At 50.2% G+C, this 25,316-nt stretch overlaps 1 protein-coding gene across 8 annotated transcripts in view; it reads left to right on the top strand.

Annotated features, from left to right (window-relative positions):
* Positions 1 to 25,316, top strand: part of LOC120948957 (homeobox protein homothorax) — a 190,508-nt gene that overhangs the window by 1,642 nt on the left and 163,550 nt on the right. For all 8 annotated transcript variants that reach the window (XM_049607105.1, XM_049607108.1, XM_049607106.1 and 5 more), the window contains one exon: positions 525 to 2,973. In XM_049607105.1, the coding sequence (XP_049463062.1) occupies positions 2,959 to 2,973 (15 nt within the window). In that variant the 5' untranslated portion in view covers positions 525 to 2,958. The remainder of the gene's footprint in view (positions 1 to 524; positions 2,974 to 25,316) is intronic.

Genomic DNA, 25,316 nt, shown 5'->3' with positions numbered 1-25,316 from the left:
GCGAAGAGCAACAGCAGCAGCAGCAGCATCAACAGCGGCCTGTGCCACCCGCAAAACAATAATAGTAACAACGGAGTGGAGTGTGGTGCCCTTTTTTGGTTTGCAAAACCGATTTTCGGCCGGCTGCAGTTTTCCAGCAACGTATCGATACGGGCGCGCGCGTGTGTTCTGTTGCCGATCGCGCGGTCCCTTATTAATTTTTGCCGCGGTTTTCAGCCAAGCGGCTTTTTGTTTCTTCTCCCGTTTTGATTTGTTCAACTGTTGCCTCATCCCAACATTCCTCCCCTTTTCGGCCTTCGATGTTAGGTTATCATCATTTATTAGTTTGAAATTTTTTATATCAAAATTAAATTTAAATCGTTACCGGCGCCCGCGGTGTGTGTAAGTTACACGCAGCAGCAGCAGCAGCAGCAACAAACCACAGCAAGAAACGAAACAAATTCCCAATGCGACAGTGTGCGCGACGGCCTAAAAGAGTGTGCTCTCTAAGTGTTTTGTTTTGTCTTTCTCTATCGTTTCTTTAGTTTCCGTTGCGTTCCCGAAAAGTCAGAGTAGCTCAGTCGTGGTAGTGTGTGCAAAACAACGGAGCACAAACACGCAAAACAGTGCGCGCGCGGAACAAAACCAAAACCAAAAAAAGAAAAACAACGAAAATTGTGTCTAAGTGTCCGTTTTTTGTGCGTGTGCGCGTGTGTGTGTGTGCGTAAATAATTCGCGTTGACATTAACAACCGGCGGCTGTTCCGGCGGTTGTACCGGCGGTTTACAGTTTCTGCAAAGGGCTTCGGAAGCTTTCGGCGTGAACGGTCTCCGCGGGCGGCCGGGTTTGGATCCCCGACGGGAAAATAAAAACAGCGCCGCCAGTACCCGCGCAAGCAAAGGATGTGATCGTTTTCCGGCGAGGCGGAGCCGCATTCTCAACCCACTGACAGGCGGGAGTGTACATGTATCGCACGTTTCCTAGCAACCCAGTATACGGCATTTTTGCAACCACCAAACCACCAAAAACAAAACAAAAAAAAAAATACGAGAGAGAAAATAATAATCAGAATATCTGACTCCTCCTCGCCCTACCCCCGAAAACGGCACCCCAATACTTGCGGAACAACGCTTTAATGTACGAATCGCTGTCTGGAGTCCGTTGAATGCAAGAGCAAAAAAACACTACCTACCTTTTATCAGCTCATTGCAACTGCAAGCGAACAACTTCTATTGCTAATTAACTACAACAACAACTACTACTACTACTTCTACTAGCCTACTAATACCGCTACCTACTACTACGGCGTGATACGAAGAGCGGCAGAAAAGTGCAGCAGAATACAGCAGGTATACGAAATTGTAACATTGAAGCAGGCTACGAGCGTCTTGAAACGCAACAACCAAGGTATACACAAACCAACACAAAACACAACGTGCCGGAACGAGGAAAGTGAGGGAAAAAAAGCGTAGCTTTATTTTTTAGCAACAAAAGTTTTACCAAAAAACAACCAACATACGACAGCGCACACGATCACATCATCAGTGAACCAGAGTGAAATTAAAACAAACAAAAAGATTCTTACAAACACACATCCACCATTTTGGCTAGCCGATAGAGCGCGTTCTATCGGGTGCGCGCTGCCTGATGATCTCCTGGAGAGTGTAGCCCGTGATCGAGCCGTGGGTAAAAGCAGCAGCAGCAGCAGTAAGCGACCCCGCAAGATCTGCCGGCGCGCGGTGTCTGTTGTGGAGCAAGTATACGAAACTGATGATAGATTTAGAAGTGAAGATTGCCTAAGCAAAGTACCTTGTGCTGGTTCTGGAGAGAGAGAGTGGCAAACAACAGCACAAGAACAAAACGACAACGACGCAGATACATCACGCAGCGGCACAGCGTTAAGAGAAGTTATCTTTATATACAAATTATACAGCCTATACCTTTATATATACACAAGCGCGCGTGCGGAACAAAAAACGCGAGATAAACACAATCACACAACGCCGCCGTCGCCGCCGCTGCTTGGTACACTTCGAAGTCGGTGGAAAATTTCGTGGTCCAGCAACTAGGGCAAACGCATCGCAGGATCTCAGCGAGGGACAGGAGCGACAGGTGCGTTGTGCGGTTCGGCGCCCCGCACACCTCCCCCCCCCCCCAATGATCGTGAACGATCGCATCCGTTTGCAGCTACTGCAGCTCCGCGCGTCACCAGTCGCGTAATGCATGCTTCCGGTGGCACTGATATTGGGCGGTGAGCGAGCGGTAGCAGAGGTCCGACGGGATAACAGAAAGGTTAAGAAGAGCATTAGAATAAAACAAAAAACAAACCCCAACACACCACCAAGGTTCTGCAAAACAGTAATTGTAAGTGATTTCGCGTGCAAACAACAGCAACAAAAAAAAGTGAGTGAGTGAGAGTGTTTTTCGGGCGATTTGCGTTCAGCGACATAGATAGAGAAAACGCATCATGCACCGTGCTAGTGGTGGCGTACCGTTGCAGTGCGTATAGAGCGCGTGTTGCCCGCGTGTGTTGCATGGGTATTGCAAATATATGTGTGTGTGAGTGTATGTGTGCATAGAGTCACATACACGGGAGTGTAGTTTTTATGTGTATGTGTGTGTATGTGCGTATGTTTTAAAAGAGCACGCGAGTGTGTGTGTGTTGTATGTATGGCGATTGATGTGAAAGCGCGGTGATAAGTGCGCGAGTGTGTAATACGCGAGGATCTTACCCCCCGGCGAGGGGCAGCAGGCAGCAGGCATCAATACTTAACGTGTGCCGCATCAAGCGCGAATCAAAACAACCGCGAGTGGAGGTGCCCTTACAACACCCACCACACACACACACACACACACGCCAAACGGCCGCTTGCCAGCAGAAAGAAAGAAAAACGTGGCAAAAACGGCCGAAATCTTGCGCCACGGCGAACCACATTCCGGCTTCACCAGCAACAACGACTACTTCAACGATCTACACACATGGCACAGCCTAGGGTAAGTTTGGTGATTGTTTTTCCTTCCTGGGGTTTTTGCGGGTGAACCGCGATCGCGAGACGCCTTCTGGCCGTGTGTTCGCGTCTCAATACAAATAGACTGGTTGGACGGGATATTTGGGGAGCAGGAAAGAAGGAGCGAGAGCGCACGAAGCATGTAGGAGTGGTGGAATTTGGGTTCGTGCGGATGCTGGAGGACTCGTGGACCTCCGCGCCGGAACGCGCACCGCGCTCGAGGATCGTTCGAGAATTCTTAATTTAAATGCAAATTTCAAACCCATCATAATCTCTTTCCGAGTTCGGAGGAGTTTTTACAAGGAATGCCCAGGTTAGGGTTGGTGTGGTACGTTCCAAGAAGTCGATCGTGCCAGCCGTCCACAGGTAGTGTGTGACGGCCTGGCCGGCCCGGACAGTTTGGGCGGTTTAAAGACAGTTTCAGTTTTCGGGGTTTGCCGCGCACCATAAAGCGTTAGAACTCTGTATGCCCATGTGCGTGTGTGTTTGTTCGTCGGCCAAACAGAAACAAACAGTCAAGCGGTGGTCCGTTTTTGAGGGGGATGCCGTGCTGGGAGTTGTCTCCTGCCAATAAAAAGCCCTGATTATTGGTACCGTGAAACTCCGGCATGTGCGCTTATTTGTGGGTGTGAATAAGAGCCTGCATGTGTGTGTGTATGCCAGTAGATGCAAATGTCAGCGGGAGATGGTGATATTGGTTAGGCAGGCAAAAGAGGGATGCCCGGACCGAACCCTCTGATTAACTGCGGGTCTTAACAGCGGGAGTCAGCAGGAACTCGTCTTTTCCTTGTCAGAATGAGCCTGCCGCCTGATGCCTGGTTTGGCGAAAGGTACAACAGAGGGACAGGGAAATAGAGAGAGAGAGAGAGCATTCAGGAATGACCTCCTCCTTCGCCACAGGTAGAAAACCCCAGCATCTATAGGTGCCTCAACCGGGTTCATTCTAATCCGGTGAAAGAAGAAAGTACCGACCCTGGAGAGCGCACAACCCAGCACAAGAAAAACACACAAAGTTGATTGGATTTTCGGGGCGAAAAAAGAAAACCGACACACAACAGTCCTATTAACAAGCGCTAAGGGTGTTTTGCCGACCGAGCGAATCAGGAGGGAAGTGCACCTACACACACACACACACTACCCAACTGCTAGCAGCTACCCGTCGCCCGAAAAAGGGATATTTGTACGGTTTGTTGCGATCATAAACGGATCGAAGGTCGGCTGGTGTTTGGCAGGCAAATTAACTGCACGCAGAAGATGTGACCGACACTTCCACCATAAGCCACCATAAAACGGTAACCAGCTTAAAAGTCGAAGTCGAAGGAGAGAAGTGTAAATACGGTAACGGTACCACCACCCTTGCGAGGGGGTGAACCGAAGCAGAAGGAAACTAACAACGGACAGGAAGGTACCATGCCTGATCCAAAATTAACTCTTTATGATGGTGATTTTTGGGCGATCGTAAACTTGTCATATAAACATACCGAGACACACACAGACACGCACATGTACGATCGCTCACCTTCCCGCTGTTGTGCGGGCTCGCAAATCATCCACCAAGCAACCATGCTCGCTGTTTATTTGCGGGAAGGGAAAGAACACACACTTTTGCCCATTAAGCCTTTTCGGGATAGTCCGAAACACACAAGACACAAGCGATCTCGTGTGCGAGATGCGAACTCTTGTGTTGAAGCTTGTTCCGTGTGCTTGGGGAGTAATGATCCTCGTTCCATGGAGATATCACATTCCGAGCAGCAGGCACAGAAAGAAAGCACCAAACACACACACACACACTTAGAATTCGGGGCGCTGATTATGAAGGCCCCCATATCCAGGAAGGCATTATCCAGCAAAAGGGGCTACATCTCATACGGCTCATAATTATATGACTTTTTCGTGACGTTCGCGGCGGTTTGCTAAGGTTACCATGGCAGTAATGGTTTGGATTTAAGTGTCTCGTTTTTTGTTTTTATTGTAAACCTTCATCATATTGCGGATTGTAAAAGCATGATGAAATACACACACACACCCGCGTGAAAGCTTGAATTACAACCCCGATGAAAGGATTAAAGCTAAACAAGGTGCCTGGCGCGTACCGACAACATCGGACGCATCTCACTACCCCCTTCTGACAAGATCCTCCTCTTCATTGCTTTAAAATGTTGTAAAGCTGCAACTGCTTTTGGGCGACGGTGGTGCTAACAAGGCTAGCAAAAGCTTATTGGCTGGTTTATGTGCAATTTCAGTATGATTGCGTCGCTATAAAATTGTTTGCAAACAGCACACTAAGTGCGTACCTGAAGGAGACAGCGAGAGATAGAGCGAGGGAGTGTTTATGGCGGAAGATCGGCGGAAATGATGGGTCTATTGCAAACCACATTCCGCTGTAAATGAGGAGGAGAAAAATATTGTGACCGCCAGATTTCATATTTTATAGCACACTTCAATGACGCGCTGCGGCGCTGTGGTGCGGTGCGTTCCGCCGTTCGGCCCTACTTGTGAAGTGTGCAACCGACTGGAAAGTGCATTTGTTCAAACAACTTCTGCGCGGCGGCATTGTACGCGGGCTGGAGGAAAGAGCGTGATCAATTTGTGCCAGTGATCGGCCCCACCAAATCTCCCGTTGATGCGGTGTGTCGTTTCTCCATTTCTGTTTCGTTTTGTTGCGACTCAATCGTTCGAATGTGACACAAGAATAATGAACTCCCTCTCCCCGCAAGAACAGAACCGATTAGCGAAAGACTGGGTCGAGTAATTAAATGTCTAATGGCAACACGGAATGCAGCGAGTCGATGTCGTCCGCCGAGGACCATCGGTAAAATTGACCGATTGTCCTAGCGCAAGCACACACGCCCGCACCGTGCCGTTTTGCGTAAAACCCAGCGCAACACTCAGCGTGCGTTTGATGCAAACGAAAGAGGAAAAAACCCACGATGAATTATTACATTCTATTTTTACAAAGTTCGTTAAAGGGGGATGATGCTGAGTGTGTTTTTGTGTAATAAAATCTTCCTTAAAATCCCGAAAGTGATGCGCATTTAAAAAAAAGAGAAAGAAATACACAAAAACCAAGCGTGGGATTTGCATTCACATGCTAAGTGACACACAGTTTTTTACCACAACCCCGATCGAGCAATGATCTTTAGCATGTTCTACATGTTTGTCTTCGCTTGTGCGCGACAAACATCGATCGGCAGGATTTCCAAATTCCGACAGCATGTTTTAAGAATGGGTGCTTTCTTAAAAAAAATATATAAAAAAGCGATTCTCCCCATCTCAGACGTTTTACGACGGCTCGGTTCCGGATTTCCACGGTTCCTTTCCCCACCATTACAGCGGCTTTTCCAGCGGCACGACGGCACATTGGCACCGCCGAATCTGCATCGCAGTTCGGAGTACTAGTTGGGTGCACATCTTTTTTGTCCTTCCCCCAATTTGCCTCCCCGTCCCCTTGGGCGCTACTAACAAGCGTCTCGTTTTATGACAACATTTTCATAAAAAGAATGTTCCCGGCTCTTCCCGCCGCAGCCCAAAAAACGGCGGCGGTGGCGAGATGAGTTTCCTCGTGCTTTTTTGCCTTTATTTTACTGGTGTGCCTGTGGCTGTGTGTGTGAGTGGTACTGTGGTTTTTTTCCCCCTTCTTAGCTTAGTAATACCCTCATTGAATGTGCCAGCTTACCAGCCGCGTTAGGCAAACGTGCAAGCATAAACCCGTGGAGGTTTGGCCATGTGGAAATTTGCGTTCAAATTGTTGTGCTTTTTTTTTTTGCCCTCGCCTGCGCTGCCTGCTAGTCATAGCCGGCACATGCACATTTGTTGAAGCGTCAATTTCCCAAAAACCGTTGACTTATGCCACACAGCTTCGTTTTTTTCGTTGTTGTTGTGTGTGTCTAGCTTAGAGGTTTAGAGGGGGTGCCGCTTAATGATTATTATCCCGGGCGTATCGTCGTTCGCCAACACCAAAACGAGTGGCAATTCGCAACAGATGGGTTTACAGGGCGAATGGGTACTTTCGGGGTGGGGGGTGTTTATTAATATTTAACCAGCAATGGTGATGGCGAAGCAAAACGGCAAACAAAAAGATGCTACGACTTTCAGAATGCGTTTCAAAGTGTGATGAAATTCATAAAGCAACAGCGGCAGCCGATACGGCGCACACATTTTAATCAACTTATACTATATGTTGCCAAACGAGCTCCTTTTGTCGCGCCAAGGAGCAAAGGGGGAGAGAGAGAGAAGCAGGTTGCCAATCTAGTTGGCATATAAAATGATTACGCGTGCAAATGTTTGCGTTTGCGGTGCGTCGTCGTTTTTTGTTTCGAATCCGCGCGCGTGATGCGTTTGCAGCGGCAAAGATTTCCCCCTTTTCCCGCACAGTAGCAATCGTTTTCCACCTTCAGTTCTAGCACATCTAGCAGTGCGTGTGTGTGTGTTTTTTTCAGCGATCCATATAATGTGATGCAGGCAGTAAAACCCAGAAAAAAAGCTGATCGATTAAGTGTGAAAGGCGGCCAAACTTTTCCCCATCAAAACTACGCACTCCGGTTTGCGATCGATGTGAAAATAGTGCACTGTGTGAAGGATAGAGTGTGTGTGCGTGTCTGTAGTGCTGTGTGTGTGTGTACGGAAAGTGATATTATTCAATGCCGAGTTTATTATAAATCATTACCGAAACAGTTCGGTTTCGAAAGCAAATCCACCACGGACGGCCGTGGTGGATCCTCTAAAGTGCTGCAGCTTCCCGAAACCGTTATTTTGTTTACACCATTAACCCCGTGCGTGTGTGTGTGCGTGCTAGAAGGATTAGGGAGGATCGGGAGGCACGATTCTTTATGAAATACAACTGCAGCCGCAGGGGGGGAAAGTGTCTGTGTTCTTTTTTTTTATTTCTTCTACCACCGCCGGGATATGTGGGGTATACACCTAGCCGCCGCCAGCCAAGAAAACATCAATCGGGCTGGAAAAACCAGACACACACAGTAGGCGCGATCCTCTTCTCCTCGGTTCGGCGCCATTAAAAGACGAAATCACGCGTTCGATTTACTTCGATCGACACACAAATATGGTCTATGTGTGTGTGTTTAATTTTTTTTATTCACCCCATTGCTCCGGAGACGCCTATGTTTTGCAGGACCTACTCTCACACACACCTCGGTTTTGGTATTTTATTTTTGAATAACGATCAACCGCGAGCGATGAAGGGAAAACACAGCCACCCAAAAAAACGCACCCGACGTTGCGGGGAAGCAACGCTGTGCGTGTCTGTGATGGAGTTTTACTCCAAATGAGGGCCCCACTTCAAACGCGCAGCAGCAGAGTGCGTTTCTCACCTGTCCGGAGGGCACAGAAGCAAGATCGCGGGGTTGCCTTTTGCTGTGATTATTAAACGCGCGTGATCGATTGTATACAATCCTTGACGAGATAAACATCATGAATATATAAATTATTATTTGTTTAATCTCAGCGCACCTCGCCGCGACTTGTGGGCCGCATCATCGCATTGGAGCGGGTGGGGTTTGCACGGTGCCCCGAGCCGCCCAGTTGAAATGGGGGAAGCTTCTCGGGGTTGGCTAGAAATTAAATTCCTCCGAGTGTTTTTGGCTGCTTTTGGGCACTTTCCTATGCGTGTGTGTGTGTGTGTGTGTGTGCGTGAAAAAGTAAGGGTAAAAATAGCGTCCAAACCATCGTCGCAGCATCCATCGTTTTGCCTCACTCTTTTCCCACTCTTGGTGAACGATTTCGATCGCAATATGGCCATCCCGGCACTAAGAAACGACGAAACGGGCAGAAGGGGTGTGTGTGTGTGTGTGGAAAAAGGGCCCGAGGGCGAGAGCGTTAATCATCGACAGATCTCGTCTCCTCAAAGGGAGGGACGGGGGGAAGGTGAAAAGATGGATATTGGATGCATTGCATCACACACACACACACACCCAGCGAGTCCGTCGGGGCCACACGAAACTGCGGCAAAGCACCACACAGAACCTTAAAACCCGTCGCGTGTGAAGATGATCTTCTCTGGAAATGGCGGCCTCCCCCCCGTTCAATACACCGAGGTGAGGTGAGGAAAAGAACGGCAAACGGGAGGCAGCCCTAAAAATTCAATTACTGCCGGCCCCCTTCGTTGTTCCCCGGGCGGTCCCACAACCGTTCGTGCAAAAGGGCGAGTAACCACCGCCGCGCCGCGGCAAACGACTGTCGATCGCTAAATAAATGCCGCCGTTTGTGTGCCGCGCTGCCAAAGATGCTGCTTAATCCCGCTGGCCTACCGACGGTGTGTGTGTGCGATACGGCCGAAATCCGGCCCAGCTCATCCGGACCACATATGGGTGGGGGGACGACGACGATCGTGTGCATTCTTTGCAGCACGACCCAGCGTGATGACGGTGATGATTTGTCGTTTTCATGCCGAGTTTTGCACATTCCGGCGCAAGTGTGTGTGCGCTGTGTGTCTGCCCTCGACGCATCGGTGCCGGCTGGAAATGGTTCGAACAGACCATTCCGACACGGCCACCGCATTCCTGCGACGCCGCAAGCGCACAAGGTGGCACACCAAGTGTCGCCAAAGTGTTAGCAGTGTGTGTTTTGAAGGTGCGTTTGCAGCGTTATTTTGTCTCGCAAGGGAAAGATATGCACCACGGTGTGAAAGTGCAATCCTAACGAAAACCTCCAAATGCATCAGTCAAACGCATCGAGGGACCCAAACGGGGCACACAACTAAATGTAGTTTTCGTTACAACTCCAGAAACGCGCTCGAGAAGAGGGATCGAAAGGAACGGACTCGAAAAACCTTGCCCGAAAACAAAGCAAACGAGCAAAATACGTATAATTATGTGGTATAAAATGACAGTCGTAAAAGTTTATCGCCGTTTGATGGGTTTGAAAAAAAAGGGCGTTGATCGGAATGACAGGGTGTGATTCGAGCGCTTAAAAGTTCATTTCATTTGCCTCGCTGTTGCGGCTTTCGCCCGCCCTGTGCCTATGTGTTTAGTTTTTGTTCTTCTCACTGTAGCTTTTGAGTGCGAGAAGCAGCAGAACAGTATCCTCTCGAGGCGTTTTCGTCCACAACGTAGGTGCAATGGGAAGGCAGTCAGGCAATAAAATTATGACCAGCGAGCAGAAGGAATGTGTGTTCGATGCAAAAAAGGGCCAAAGGAGAAGGAAAGTGAAGGCACAAAAGAGCCGGGCTCTGCTCGAACATTAAATGATATGCAGTTTAGGAAATTATTATATTAGTGTGTTGGGATGATCTTTCTGATTTCCTTCGACCAGTCCTCTGGCCAGTCGGTGGGATGCTGCGTGAGTACCTGGGCCCTGGGCCTGTGCTGTTGCTTGCAATAAAATACCAACCAAGGTCGTCGTCTTGGTGTCTCTGCCGGTTGATGTCTCTGCCGGCTTGCTTCGTTGCATTTGAAGCCAAACTTTGGAGGAGGAAAAAGGACTTGAAAAACTTAACTCCCAATTTCCAACTCCAAAGCCTCACTACGTTCACTACGAGCGAATGTGTGCGTGTGTAAAGCAAGAGCGATTTGCACTCACATCAGCTATCCTAATGGTGGCGCAAATAGTGGGCACACTACATGCCAACCACACCAACTAGGCAAGTGATTCTAATCCGACGGTTGCAATTGCAGTTGTAAAGGTCACACCAAAGGCCGCGGCAGTTTCGCGCCACGATACATCTCGTGCAGTCGGGCAGATAATGAGAATATGGTACAGTGCGCCCGCGGGCCTCAAATGCAAGCACTCGAAAGGCACCGCGCGTCCGTCGGTTAGTCGGATCGGAGCAATCGCTTACATCGCTACAACCGATGACCCCGGGATGTCTCATGGGCATGGGTCACAGGAACAGGAAATAAATCTAACAGTGCCGAACACACACACACAACGTGGGGTTGTTTGCGATCGATCGATTGAAATGCCTCCCACCGTGTGCAGTGAGGCTTCTCCACCCGACGGAGTATGACATAATGCGGCAAAGTTACGGTTGCTCTTACTCTCTCCCGCACACACACACACACGCTCGCGAGGGTCATCATCGTTTGGGTGGTTCATAATGTCCTGTAGTCGAAACAAAAGCGGGTCACTCGAACACGAACTCTACCACCGCCTATAGGTGACAAAACACGTGCACCGACAACCGGCCGTGGCCCCCGCCGGTGGCCCTTTTTGCAGTTTTGTGGTGGCCGTGCGAATGGTAATAGATCACGTAACATTTGTAACGTTGCACGCGGTTACGCGGAGGGAGTGCAAGAAAGAATTCCGCTTTGGGGTTTTTTTTGTTTGTTTCATTTTATTTTGTGGACCATCCCAACCCAAAAGGGCCTGGGATATGAGCGGCAAAGAAACTTGCACATAAAACAGGAATGTTTTCAATGTGTTCCCTCCAACGATTCCGACGGGAACTTGGGCCCTGGTACCTGGTGTGTCGTCCGCGTCGCCAACACACACACACAGAGCACCACAAAGCAAAAAAAAAACCCCACCAAACGCCATAAAGCGGCACTGGCTGCGTTTCGTTACGCCGTTAGAAATGGTCGGCGTGAAATGATTTTGGGCACATTAAATCCCCAGCTCAGCCATGCTGTCCTTTGCCCCCCATCTACAGGCAGCCACGGAGGTAACCGCAGGCGGAGGCGCAGAAGATGATGACTATAATATTTTATATCGCCCCGGTCGCGCTCGCTCGCGGGCTGTGCAGCTTGATTTTTGACAATCTCTAATGATGTTCTCGCTGCTGCCGCCGCCGCCGCCACCTCCGTCGTTTGCTTTCTGTCTGCTTAATGCTCGCGACCCAAGTGTACCAAAAATCATCACCCCACGATCGCACACACAGCGACAGAGGGAAGACAGCATCACCGTCCATCTAGCAGCGCTTGGTTGTGGTGCTAGTGAGGTGTGGAGATTGTTGTTGTGTTTTTACGATCCTAATTCCCCCTGAAGGTTTCTTGTTCGTGCGCTGCGTGTGAGTGAGTTTCTTATTCTCAGAAATTTCTGTACATCCCTGCCTATTACTATACCTACCCCCCCGCTTAAGTATCTTCTTCTGGGTGGTTAATTCGTGTCCGAAAAGGTGTCGGAAAGTATGTCAACGACCAGCGCGTTTTTCATGCGACACATGTGATATATACACATGCCGAAGTCGATGACGTACAACCTACGATGGTGTGATGGAGGACGCTGCTGATGATAATGATGTTTGTGGACGATGATGTTGGTGCAGTGAAACAAACGCGGATCCTTTACGGACAGCTTGCCGGGCGAAACGGTTCACCCCGAAGGACCCGCGTCGTTGACGGGTTTGCTCGCTCGATGACGCTCGAGAGTGTCACCTCTCGGTGGGTGTCGGCGTTGATGAGGCCCGGCCTGAGTGCGCCTACTTCGAACCAGCATCCACAACGCTCGGAATACCAGCATACACGCACACACACATCAAGCGGTCCGATTGCCGGGCGGTGTCGTTCACCATCAATTGACGACAATTCAATGCGCGCTGGCGGCAGCAGACAGACCCGGAGAGCGGGAAGACCTGCGATGGAGGGGAGGGCCCATGCTAACGATGGCTCTCCATTTCAATTGATCACAATTTTTCTAACAGCCGCTGCCGGTTCGAGTGTCAATGTGTGTGTGTCCCTCCACACTGCCCACTTGGTTGTAACGAGCCAGTGCGAGCGGCCGTTCGCCGGGATCGTTTAATCCGGTTGCCGGGTGGTTTCGCCCTATCGAGCTTAATTTTGACCCACTACTTCCCTTTGCCGAAAATCTCGACCCAAGAGGGCTCCGAGATGTGCACCGGATATGTGACACACAGTGTGACAAACTTCGACAAACTTGTCGCCACAGTGCGTCGTTGCGGCGTGTTGGTGCCGATGATTCGTAATAGTGTAAGATTCGGGGGAATGAGTGCCTCTTTTCCAACACCTTCCGGCTTCGAGATAGAGCCGTGTACTGAGCCTGATAAGAAAACGATGGTGATCAAACTAATCAGAAGTAAAACACACAGACACACACACAAACACACACAAGTATCACACTCAAGCCCAATCGAGTTGTAAAAAGATTGGGGCAAAATGTTAAATAAATCAAACAACACAGCAACGCGTATCTCGCTGCCCTCCCGCTTGATATGATAGGAGTGTGATGTGTGATGGTGATATCGAGAGGCTCGTTGAATTATTTTATCCGAAAACGAGTTCGACTGTTTATTTGGCTCCTTTTGCCCTCCTCCTTCGATCTCCTCCTCGGCTCCGGTGTCCGGTCAGACTTCAGGCCACAACTACACACCAGCCTCAGGTGACACTATGGGCGCTCCAATTGCCCACTAACGCGATAACGGACGGAACGGGTAGCCCCGTGTCGATGATCGGGTGTGCCCCGCGCGACTAGACAAGTTGGCTGTGCCCCACAACCAAAAAAAAACAGCACCGTGGCCCGATACCAAATGCCTGGGCCGTGTGCTTGCAAACGGGGGTACTATCAGGTCAGGTTCCGGTGGCCGCCGCCGCCGCCGGGTACCGTTTTTGTAATCTTCAAGTCGCTGCTGTTGTTTTGGGTGAACCCTACCGTGGGGTATCGGTGCGATATCGAACCGCTGCGACGACCGAGCTCTGCTTACGTCGAGAAGCGTCGATGAATGAAACTGATACTGAGCAGTAGCAGCATCAGCCACAAGGTAGGGGGGGTTTGGGAAAACAGTTCGACAATTGTTATCAGCGCTACACGGTGCGAACTTGTTCGACTAATCACAACTGCGAGAAGGGCACCCTGTGTGCGTCAGGTTTCGTGGTTTCGGTGGGTATTGAGAAATTCCCGTAACGCTTCCTGTTTTTTAGAGCCATCGAGCAATCGAACATCAGGGATGGGAATCAAGCATCCAGGGGCCAACAAAAAAACGGGCTCTATTGTATCGGCGTCACTGGCACAATCTTAAAGCCAATATCCCAATACGCCCGAAACGACACTTTGAAAGAAATCAGATTCTATCGGCATGTTGGCGACGGAGATTTGCCGCCGGAAACTTTCGGTGGCAAACGTGTTTTGAAGATAGATAAGTTTTGGGGCGCCAGGCTACTCCCCGCCCGTTTGCTCCTCAGGGGGCGCACTCAAACCCCCAGCGCTCAATTGTGTAATTTGTGCTCCGTTTAAACCTTGCTTTTGCGCGCTTATTAAGCTTCTGCCGGTGCTGAGCCAGCTTGAAATCCTTTTCAACGGGACGTTTTTTGAAGGGGGGTTTTGTTAACTTCCCTCATCACGACCCGGTTGCTGTCAGTACCAGACTCGGTGCGTGCGTGCGTGCGTGTGTGTGTCGTCTGGTCTGGCATTTACGTCGATCCTGGGGCGGCGGCCGCCTGCTTTGGTTCTGCTGCTTTATTAGTTGTACGAGTCGCTCCAGGGTTGGCAGACGGATATATACACATAGGGAGGGTTTTTCGCCTGCGTATGGCATGTAAGTAATGAATTTCAAAATGGCCGCGCGCATACACATACACCACACGGACGACGACGACCGAGCGACCGACCGACCAAAGGGGATAGAATTGATTGATGATCCTTTTTCGGCGCCCGCTCTCGTTCCGTTACAACCTTACCCCCCGTCCGTGCGCGCGGTCTGTGTCGCATCCCGGGAGGACCTCTCCGCCAGCAAATGTTGTGAGCGTCTGTGTGTGATGGTTTTTTTCCTTCTGCTTCCTTCTCTTCTTGTTCTGCTTCTTCCTTTTGCTGTACGCCACACTTCTCGTTCACCCTTCCAGGGTCTGGTTGGGGTGGTGGGGGTTTTGCGTTATCTTCCCCTGTTGGCTCTTTACATTATTATTCCCTTCGATTCGAACCATTTAACAAAAAAAGCCTAGGGACGGTAACAGCGACGGCCTCCCTTCCGCTTTGACGCATGCGTTTGTGTGTTGAAGCGAACTGGGTTGGCCTCTTTTTCCTCCTTTTTGGCCGAGGACACTTCCACGGTGGTGGTGGCGCACCGTGGTCCACAGGTCCGTGCTTAAGGTTGCCTTTATTTTCCAACCCCAGGAAGCACGGTCCGCGGTCCGCTCCAAATTCAAATGCTTCTTTGCGTGTGTTTGTGTGGACAGCGCTGGACAGCAACTGACCAATGCCGAGGGCCCCGCAGGGTTCTGGTGGTTCTCGTCCAGCAAGGATGTATGTAAATTTGTGGACCCTCTAGCAGCAGAAAAGAGGGAACTTGCTTTTTCAAACGTTCCTTTTTGCGTTGCCACTTTAAAGCGGCTCAGCACACCGTGAGCAAACTTAAAGCCACCAGCACAGAGCACACCATCCGGGATCGGGAATGTCACATAAGGCCGACATTATCCTGCAACCCGCCCCGGTTTTGACTAGGCAACGCCATGACTAAGCTACTTTTGGCGCTCCTCCGCCAGCTGAGTTCCGGTCGAGGGAGTGCGGGACAAAACACCGGCCACACCGGGTCGAACATGAGTTGACAAATTTCCTTGCGAACGTTGTGCTGGATCCCCGTTTTTAAAGGACCTTCCTTACATTAAATTGTCCTTTCTTGCAGCGTCATTCCGGTGATCGGCAACATTGTTCGGGGGTTTATGTGCAAGAACCTTCCATCCATTTCACTGCCAAGCGCACACAGCGCGCCGCCTGCCGCGTGCGTGTTAGCATTGGAAATGAATAATAAAAAGCTTAAATACACACACACACACACACACACACACACACACACACCGAGCCACACAGACACATTTTAAGCAATCTAATTTTATCTTTAAAATACGGAAAAGAAACCCGCTTTATCATCGTATCGATCGGAAGGAACCGATCGATAGAGCACCAGAGCTGCAATAAAAAGCAGCAAGTCGTAGCTGATGTACATGCACATGTATAGTCGCCTTCGATAACAACCGACACCCTCGCCAGCCGGCGGGCCATGGCGTGTGACTAACACATTCTAGCTTCCAATAAGGGGGAGGGGGATTTTTGTTGCTGTTGTTTTGCTTTACCTTTGCCCACGGTGGGGGCCCTTTTCTTCCTGCCCTATCGATTAACCCACGGGAACCGCCACAGTGAAGCAATTTGTGCGGTGCCACTGCGTACGGAGTGCCGCCATCAATGAACGGTCGATGCATATTTAATGTTGCGTGAATTATGCCTATTGGAAAGTCGTTGATTGTAATTTAGGCATAAATGTTTGAAGTGAAGAAAAAAAAGGGCCATATACAATTATTACCTGTTCTTTTTTCTTTCGCTAGCAGGACGCTAGCTCAAGGAGAGTGAGAGAGAGAGAGAGGCGGCAGCAAATTCGTTCCAATTCCGTCGGTGTCCACACGGTGTCTGGGGTACGTCAACGTTGGGAACGCGTCCTGTCAAAGGTTTGACGCGCGAGCCACTGGCATCCCCTCCTGTGCAAGCACGCACACGCCCAACCGGCGGGGGGAGGTGGGTGGGTTCGTCAGTCGCGCTGACAGGGCAGTGGTAATTCTGCGAACGCTTTTTCTGTGGTCAGCCAGGTCCCCGGTCCGATGGGGTCGAACCGTTTGTGAAAAAGGGCGCGACACTGTCAGGCAAGTCCTGACGCGGCTGGGATGGGGGGGGGGGGGGGCACACCGTGTGGCTGGGCATAATTATTTCCTTCTATCAGCACTTTTAGTCACCCTTGCTCCCCGCTCCCGCTTGCAGTGCGCCCAGTAATGTTCAGTTCCGTTTCGAGTTCCATGGTAGTGCACAGCTGAGCTGAGTACTTTACGATGTTTTAGCGATATTTTATTTATTACTTGTCATCGGAACGTGTGTGTGCGCGCGTACCTTTGAACCATACAGAGAGGGGGAGGGGGGGGGGAATGGCTAAAAGGGGGGAGTGGGTAGGGGTCTCAATATTTTATTGCACATTAATATAAAATTATTTCACGTACCATACCCCACACACAGTCCCCCGCACACCCAATCAGACGGTTTGTGGTTTTATGGCGATGTGACTTTTGTCTGCGCCCGGGTGTTTAGAGCGTTTAGAGTGTGTGTGGATGTGGATGTCCACCTGGGCAGAACGTTTGAACCCCTACAAGGGTCGTCTGGGGCAAAATTACACGCACCCTTTTCCGATGGCCTGATGTCCGCGGAATGCCAAATAAATGCGCCCAATCGTGTGACACACAACACACACACACACACACGCACAGGTGTAAAGGTGGCGGGGTTGGTAAAAAATAGCCATAAACAACCCCAAGGGGGGACAAAATAAAACCATGCCACAGCAAACCACAGCTCGATTCCGGTCGGTCGGTGCAATAATTATGCATAAATTTGGCCCGCGCGCACAAACAATTTTGTGCGATTTTTTTGTGTTGGTACTTCTGCTGTTGCGCTTGCCATATCTTTTGTTTTGTTTTAATTGTGCTTAATGTGTTTGTACACACACATACACACGGCCATACATTTTTACTGTATGCCGATTTCGGAAACGGCAAAAGATTAGCCACGCGTAACCATAGCGAAATGGATTCTCCCTTGTTGTTGTTTTTTTTTGCTTGTTCGTTGTTGTTAGCGAATGTTGGAGTTTGCTGCTGGTTTAGCAACATTTTTGCAAAACACAACCGATTGCTTCTCGACCACCCTCCCACCCCACCGAATTCCGTTACATCGGCAAGCATGCATCCCCCAGTCTCATGGTGGTAATTAGGTAAAGCTTTTGGCTGGTAATGGTTTTTGTTACAACGACCGGAGAGAGCGAGAGATAAACCTGAAGGGCTGGCCATAAAACGCGTCCCAAAAATTATTATCGAGCCGATCGTGGGTAGCTTTATGCGGCGAAATAATTAGTTAATTAAAATAAAGTTCTCAAGTTATTTGGCTGTGTGTGTTTGTTTGTGTGTGAGCGACAGTGTTGGTGCTGTTGCCTTCGGAGAGGAGCAAGTAAAGTGCTGATAACAACAGGAATTTTTCGGTTGCCTCACACAGCCTCCCAACTCCAGCTCGCTCGCCTTCCCAGCATCGGCCGGTGCTTGTCTTTTTTATCATGCGATGCGCCTTTTGCGCCACCCGAATCATCTTCTTTTCGCCTTAACGCGTAACGCGCAGCGAAACCACGGCTATGATAGCGGAGCACACAAACACCCAATAAAAATTCGCCCAACTACGCAAAGTCCCGCCTCTGCAAACTGCAAAGACGAAGCCGGCCCCAGCTGGGCAGGAACTCATTTGCATAATTTTATTTTTAATAATCCATTACAATAGAGAGCCTCGCTTACGCACACCGAATAGTGCTTCTTAAGCCGCGTAAGAAAAGCGTAGACTTACAGACAAAAGGCAACCAACCAATCTTCCCCCGAAACGCGAAAAAAGTAAGGGCGAGCGCACAAGTAATTGAAGTTCCTTTTCTTTGGTGGGACAAGAAAGAATACCGCCCACTCGGTTCAGTTTCGTACTTGAGGCGGTGAAAATATAATTTCACACCACTGCGTCATACTACACAGCGAGCGAACGGGAAGGGGGGGGGGGGGCTGGGAGCAGTTTACGGTTGGTAAAGTTTTTCACTTCGCGAATACCAGAGCACTTCGGGGCGACTTTCGGGGGCTAAGAGGAATGCCCGATCTCTTTCGGGCATGAGGTTGGACCTGCTGGTGAATGGACGGGCGCGGCGGGGTGAAGGTAATACTTTTTGACTGGTTTTATTGAATTTCTTCGCCCCTCAACCTGCTCCCGCTTGGCTAATGCTTCAAGTCCTCCAGCAAGTCCTCCACTTTGTAAAACTTTCAAATTTACGTGTGCACGTCAGAGCGTAAATGGACGGCAGACTAAGAAGCGCCTGGTGGAAGTCGAATTTATATTCCAAAACTTGTCCACCCTTCCTCCGCTCTCCAGCTCCCGTCAATGTACCCATCAGCTCGCGGGCACACAAAAGGATCGAGCGGGCGCGCTCGCGCCCACACGGCAGTCCAGGGCAGCTCACCGAGAGAGATATTATTGCACAACATAATAACACTGCCGGCACCGGTTTTCCTTTCCATTACTCGGGTTGGTGCGGCAGGCTTTAAAATGGTCAAATTGATTGGACAGGCACAGCATCTCCCACCCGATGGGGGTGGGGTGGAGCGGTCTTTCGGAAGCACCAAAGCGCGAAGAGCATATAGTGCAGCCATCGCGCACCGATCGCCAGACGGCAAGACGCTGGACGTTCTGGCCACAGGGCGTAACAAAAGGGCGCTAACACAGCCATTGGCAGCTACGTTCTTTCGGGTAGGGTCTGTAGAAAATTTTGACAACTAAGAGTGACTGGCCGATTTTTCGGACGGAGAGGCATCTTCCACAGCACCAGATCTTACCGATCGAGAATGACTGCTTCTTTTTTCTGGAGCGAGAGATGATGCAGCGACAAGGGAAGAGGGGAAAATCAATCATGCGCTTATACGGGATCGGTCGATCGGACGACGCGGAGGGCTGCTTTTCGGGCGTGCGTGACATGCCAGTTTGTTGTGTAGTCGTAGTCGTAGCCGGCGCGGGGCGCGCGCGGGAAGCTTCGATCGGTTGCACGGTTGCGACGGCAAGCTCCATTGTTGGTACCGTGGCCGCACCATGGCGAATGGAATTTTATTTGCGGAACAAGGGCCACCGCAGGAGGCCGGCGGGGAGTGGAAAGGGTAAAGAAAAGGTGTTCATGATTTGTAAAAATCATCCTCCCGCCCCTTTCCACCAAGCGCTGCGAAAGGAATTTGCGCACGATCACCACTTAAACCTGATCCTGATCCGTCCGGATGATTGGGCAGCGGGCCGGTACGATCGGGCATGGACCGCGTGGACACACAGCGTGTGTGGAGCTCTACCTGGCCGGGGCAGGGGTGAAGCTAGATGCCGTGCCGAGCAACAATGTGTGTTCGTGTGCATTTAATCGACCGGTCAATCGAGCATGACCGCGAGAATAAGCGCGGGCCTTTTTTCTAAAGGTTTCTTTCTTTTCTTTCTTCTCCTCCTGATGCGGAACATATCTCCCTTTCTCCGTTGCCCGTGGCACGATCAGCCCAGCCACAAACAAAAGGTTCCGCGGGCATGGAAGGCAATGGCGAAGGATGGACAAGAAACATGGCGTGCTTCGAAATCAATTAGAGCCTTTTTAAAACGCTCTTTCTATATATATATACACACACACACACTCGTGGTGGGTTCTTGGCCGAGTTTTGGTTCTTCACAAGAGTGCTGAACCACCACTCACACCGTACCGTTGGAATCTTTCCATAGCGGTCGTAATCGATCCTCTGGTACACCTTCCTATCGCCTTCCCCGAAAATCCACTCACCCGTGTAATGATCGTGTACCGATCGTGGTTGTAAAGAAGGAGGGCACGTTTTGTGTTGGCAATTGACACACACACACACATATGCACGGAAAAAAAAATCTCTTCAAACTGTATGGCACTTTGCGTAAGAGTGTGGGCCGCCGCCCCTTTCCATCCCCACACTCACATTTAAAGTGGTCGCGACGCCCACTCGTATAAAGAAGCATCATTGCCTTTGCCTTAACTACCTCCAAAAAAAAAAAAAAATCTTCACCACAAGAAACGAAAACATAAAACACTCACTTCACAAGAGGATTGATACTTGGCGCTGGATTTCTGAGGCAAGACGCTGCGCTCCGACCGATAGGAAAACATTTCAATTCGCACAAGAGCGCGACACACAAGGTTCTCCCCATTTATTCCTTAGAAAACGAAACCATAAGTGTATTCTAATGGGATACAGGCCATTCCCGGGACACAACAAGGGGGCCCTTTAAGAATCTCCAGACATCCAGACTGTAGTAGCTAACGCGTTGTGGGAAGGGGAGGATGTCTACGGTGCGATCGTAGAACCTGCCGGAACTACCATAATTGGCCATTCCGATGTGTCGGTTGATTGGTTGAAAATTGGAAAACTTGTCGCGGAGTGCTTCCGGTCGCTTCCCCTGTAACCTGTAACAACGGGAAGTTGGGAAAAGACCATCGTTGTCACTGCGTTTGCTGATAATGCGCATGTTAATGGTCGTCGGTTTCGAACGAGAGCTGTACGCACACAGATTGCGTATGATTCCGTAAAAGTGTGTGGGTGTTTATGTTCTTTTTTTGTGTGTGCTCCAGTTTATACACGGCAAAAAAGTTAGAAAACGGGAAAATCTCTCTCCTCTATGTGCGAGCATGACCTAATTTTATGCAAATGGCCCTGGACCGACACGACGGCGGTCCCGACGGCGTTATCCTAATTGATGCGCACACAAAACGGCAGCCAGAGCAAAGGGATCGGAGGAAATGACAACTCCCCGGGGCCAATTGGTCGGTCCGTCGTTGGTCGTGTTCTGTTGTTGTTCTTATCACGCTAGTCCGTTTTGCGAGTGTTCCTTTCCGGCTACATCATCCGAAACCGCCGTTACCGCCGTCATGCTATCGATGCCAAAAACAGGGGGCCCGCCAAACCGGCAAAAGGTCAAAGGGATCAGCCCGTCGAAAGAATGGGGGAAGATTCGCCCGGCTTTGTATTAATATCAATTACTCGACTATTTACTCGACTCTCGATTCCCCGTCCATTACTCGGTTACTGTGTGTGTGTTTGTATGCTTTGAAAACGATATCAAAACGGTTTTAGAACGGTTTTGGAGAAGCGTGTGTGTTAAACTTCGGTTTGCCGATGGTAAGGAGAATCAAGGACCGAAGCCTCATCGCGTGCTGTGTGTTTGTTGTTGAACCCTTTTACCATTTGTAACACCCCACCACCACGTCGCGTTTAATCGGTCAAAGCAAATGGCCTCTGGACGGCCTCGTCCCCTCACTGTTTTTGTGTGCGGGCGGATCCGGACGGACCGTCCGGACTGCTTCGTGCTTCAGGTCCGATCATCATATCCTGGGGATGTACACAACCCATGCGCCCGTGTGTTCATTTGAACGGGGTAAACATTGTGACCACATTCAATCTTTTCACGCATCCCTCGGCACATTTCGGGAAAGCAAATTCCGAAACCGCCACACCAAACACGTCCGTCCCCCAATCGTCAGCTGCATTATTGCCAGTGTCTTGCTTGGGAGCTGGGGAGGAATTGGGAAATTAGTGATGTCGTCGAGTGGTGTTCACGAAAAACATGAGATTTTTACCTCAGCTTTCCTCCGTAATGCCGAAATGTGCTCGGAAAGCAAACAGATAGCCCCGAGCCCCAGCAATGTGTCCGTACGCGTAGCGGTCTGCAGCGGGCGTTCGTTCTGTGGGAATGTGTCATTACCGATCCCTGCAGACGGGGCAGGAGGTTTAAGCTGCTTGAAAAATGACTTACTCTCTCTTTCTCCCTCTTTTTTGCCTCTCGAGGGACATCTCGCAGGGTGTCAAGTAACATCGCAATGTGGTCCCGTACGGTCTTATAGCAGCATGTGTCCCTGGTGCAGCAGATCATCCCGTGATCTTTACCAGATATATCTTCCCCGGCCTTGTGTGAAATGGCTTTCGAAGATTTGAACCCTCAGACCCACACATGCAAACTGATGATGATTATTACACTTCGGTCTGTCAACGGTGCCATGTAAGCCCGCGGAACCCCTCGGACCCGGAAGGTTGCTGTTGTTGTTGTTGTTGTTGGAATGGTTCTGCAGTGCACATGTTTCTGCTTTTCAGGCGCGCAGCAAACCCGCCCGGTTTGACACCACGCTACCGCACTCCCTCGCCTCAGTTGCCGGTAACGATCCGTGGTGACAGCGAGGTGCGATGCGATGCGGCTGTGCGATACGTGTCTCGGGGCCGCAAAGACAACTAACCACACTGAACCCATGCGCGAGTGTACAGCAGCATTCTGAGACTGCACATTCGCCTCTCCTCCCCCGGGTCCCGGGACCGAAAACACCCGATCCCGGACCACAAACAACAGTCACAGCATCGGCAGCAGCACCACAAATCCAATACCCCACAGATATATCTTTGCCTCTGCATCTTGTTGTTGTCATCTGCGGTTCGCGTCGTTTTCAAGAATGCCTTGCCTTGCGTCGTTGTCGTCGTCGTCTCACGTTTCCTTGATTATTTTCTCCCGAGTTTCCCGTCATCCCTCCAAATCCCTGGTGTCAAAATCTACCAGAACATAATCAATCATCGTTCCCAAGTTGCGGGCGCGAGTGTGCACCACACCACAAACCACGTCCCTCGCCTCCAATAGCCTTCGTTTCCCGCTCGCCGGGAACAGGGCCATTCCGGTCCTGCTAGACCTGGCTCTGTGGGGCTGAGTGGTGGCAGCTTCTTGTTTTATTCTTTGCCGTCTATGTATCTGAGGACCCACCACTGGGGACCAAATTTCTGAGAACCGCGCGCTCCATCGTAAGCTTTTCCCCGGAGCGTCCTGTGGGAAGAACAGTTCTTGGCTTGGGACATCCTTGGGGCGCTAATGGGGGGAGTCGTCGGTGTGTTAAATTTTGGGGATATCAAGCTCGTTGCCATATGCGCGATGAAGTAGAGGACAGTGGGTGCCGTTCCCATCATCAATTTTAATCGAGTAGTGCAGATGTGTGTGCAGCTTGCAGTGGGGAAGTCCTGCACGCTGGAATGGGAAAAAGGGTAGCGCGAATGGTTTATCGCATGACATAGATTTCCTCCGTACAATTACCATTAAAGTACGTATTTATCTTCTTTTAAACGCTTCCATCTTCATCTCACTGTCGCTTTCCCCCGCCTCACACGCTCGACTGGCAGGGTCGAACGTTCTCAAGTACGCGCAGTATCGTATGCGGCTATGTAAACAATGTCCGGAAACAGCATCTTGCGCGTAAAGATGGCGTTTTTTTCCCGAAGACGAACATCATTTGCCTGGTGGTGAGAGCATCATCTGCTGTGAAATGGATTTGTTTATAGAAATGTATGTGTACACACACACACACTATAGTCGAACAGATATATGTAACTCCGCCATTGTGAGGATGCTAAACGGATGCTTCTCCGAGGACGCGTTTCTTCCCAGACTTTGCCATTACTCACGCACGGGGCCTGAAATGGTGTTTTTTTTACTCTCTTTCTCTCTCTCTCTTGTCCTGACTTTCAGCTCCGTTCAGCCCGATGTTTAGCATTTCCGGAACACGGATTTGTAGCATCCGCCTTGCCATTCCTTGCCAGCAAAGGGGTGTGGTGTGCTTACCTTCTTCCTCCCGTCTCCCCCTTTTGCTCTTCGATAGGGTGAGATGGGTTGTGATTTCTAGCTTGTTCCTTTTTTCCACAATCCATTTCCCCCTGTTTCTCAAAATTCTCTGCCCCCGGAGGCACTGGTTGTTGTGTGCGAGCAGCCAAGGGATTTGATTATTTCGTGCTCTTTTTGCTGTTTGGTAATCAAATGGCGGCTGCTGCTGCTGCTGCTGCTGCTGCCTGAGACGAATTTCACCGAACGAATGCCAAAGGTGGCCGAAAAGAATACAGCGAAGCGAACGCAGATAATACAGCAATCTTTCAACCCTTGCCTCCCGGAATCCCGGATGCGCCCTGGAAACCAACCCCACTCCCTCCTACCAGGAGGCCAATTCTACGCCGATTGGCTGTGCATGGTTGAGCGCGCAGCAGACAAAATTGCACAACAATACCGCCGGGAGATATGATATGCATACGCGGGGTGTTTTTCGTAGCATCTTTTCCCCATTATGCGGTCGAACGAGCAAGCGAGAGAGAGAGAGAGGGAGAAGTCGCCTTTTGTTTGGTGGCCGCGAACTGATTTCAGATTTTCAGCAGCAGCGCACCAGCAAAAGGCGCACACGCAATAAAAAAGGGGTTTTCAATGGCCTCCTGGGAGTGCCTGGCCGCCTGAGGTGTAGCGGATGGGGGGTGAAAATCGCAGCCCCGCAGGGTTGTGCTTTTGATGTACCGGTTACAATTTTTTTTATTCTTCTGTTTCCTACCAGCAATGGGGAGGAAAACAAAAACAAAATAGGTTGTATAAAATGGAGTTTTGCTCTGTATCGAAATGATGCTATCATACAAACACTCACTTTGCGCCTTGTTTCACCTTCATTCGCACAGCAGGAGGGGCTGAGACACCACAAAAAAGACGAAAAAAGGAAAACTAAATTGCCAAAAACAAAACAAAAAATGGAAAAACCCTTCATTTTCCTCCCCACAACCGGGAGCGCGCGAGCGCCGCTAAACGATGCGGTGGGGAATTGAAACCCGAACAAAAAAGCATAAAATGAATGTTTTTCAATTATGGGCTTTGCGTGGCGGGCAGCACGGGGAAAGGCATATCTCGCGGAGCCGCAAGAAAATGGAATCTAAATCGATTCTCACCCACTGGCGCGTGGTGCGCGCACTTACATGAACAATTTTGTTATCCTTCCTTGTGCGTGTGCTGTGGGGAGGGAGTGCATGTTTTATTTAAAAAAAAACCAGTACTACC

Source organism: Anopheles coluzzii, chromosome 2 (assembly GCF_943734685.1).
Source record: "Anopheles coluzzii chromosome 2, AcolN3, whole genome shotgun sequence".
In the NCBI taxonomy this organism is placed as follows: Eukaryota; Metazoa; Arthropoda; class Insecta; order Diptera; family Culicidae; genus Anopheles; species Anopheles coluzzii.
This window is presented reverse-complemented; position numbering and strand designations above follow the sequence as displayed.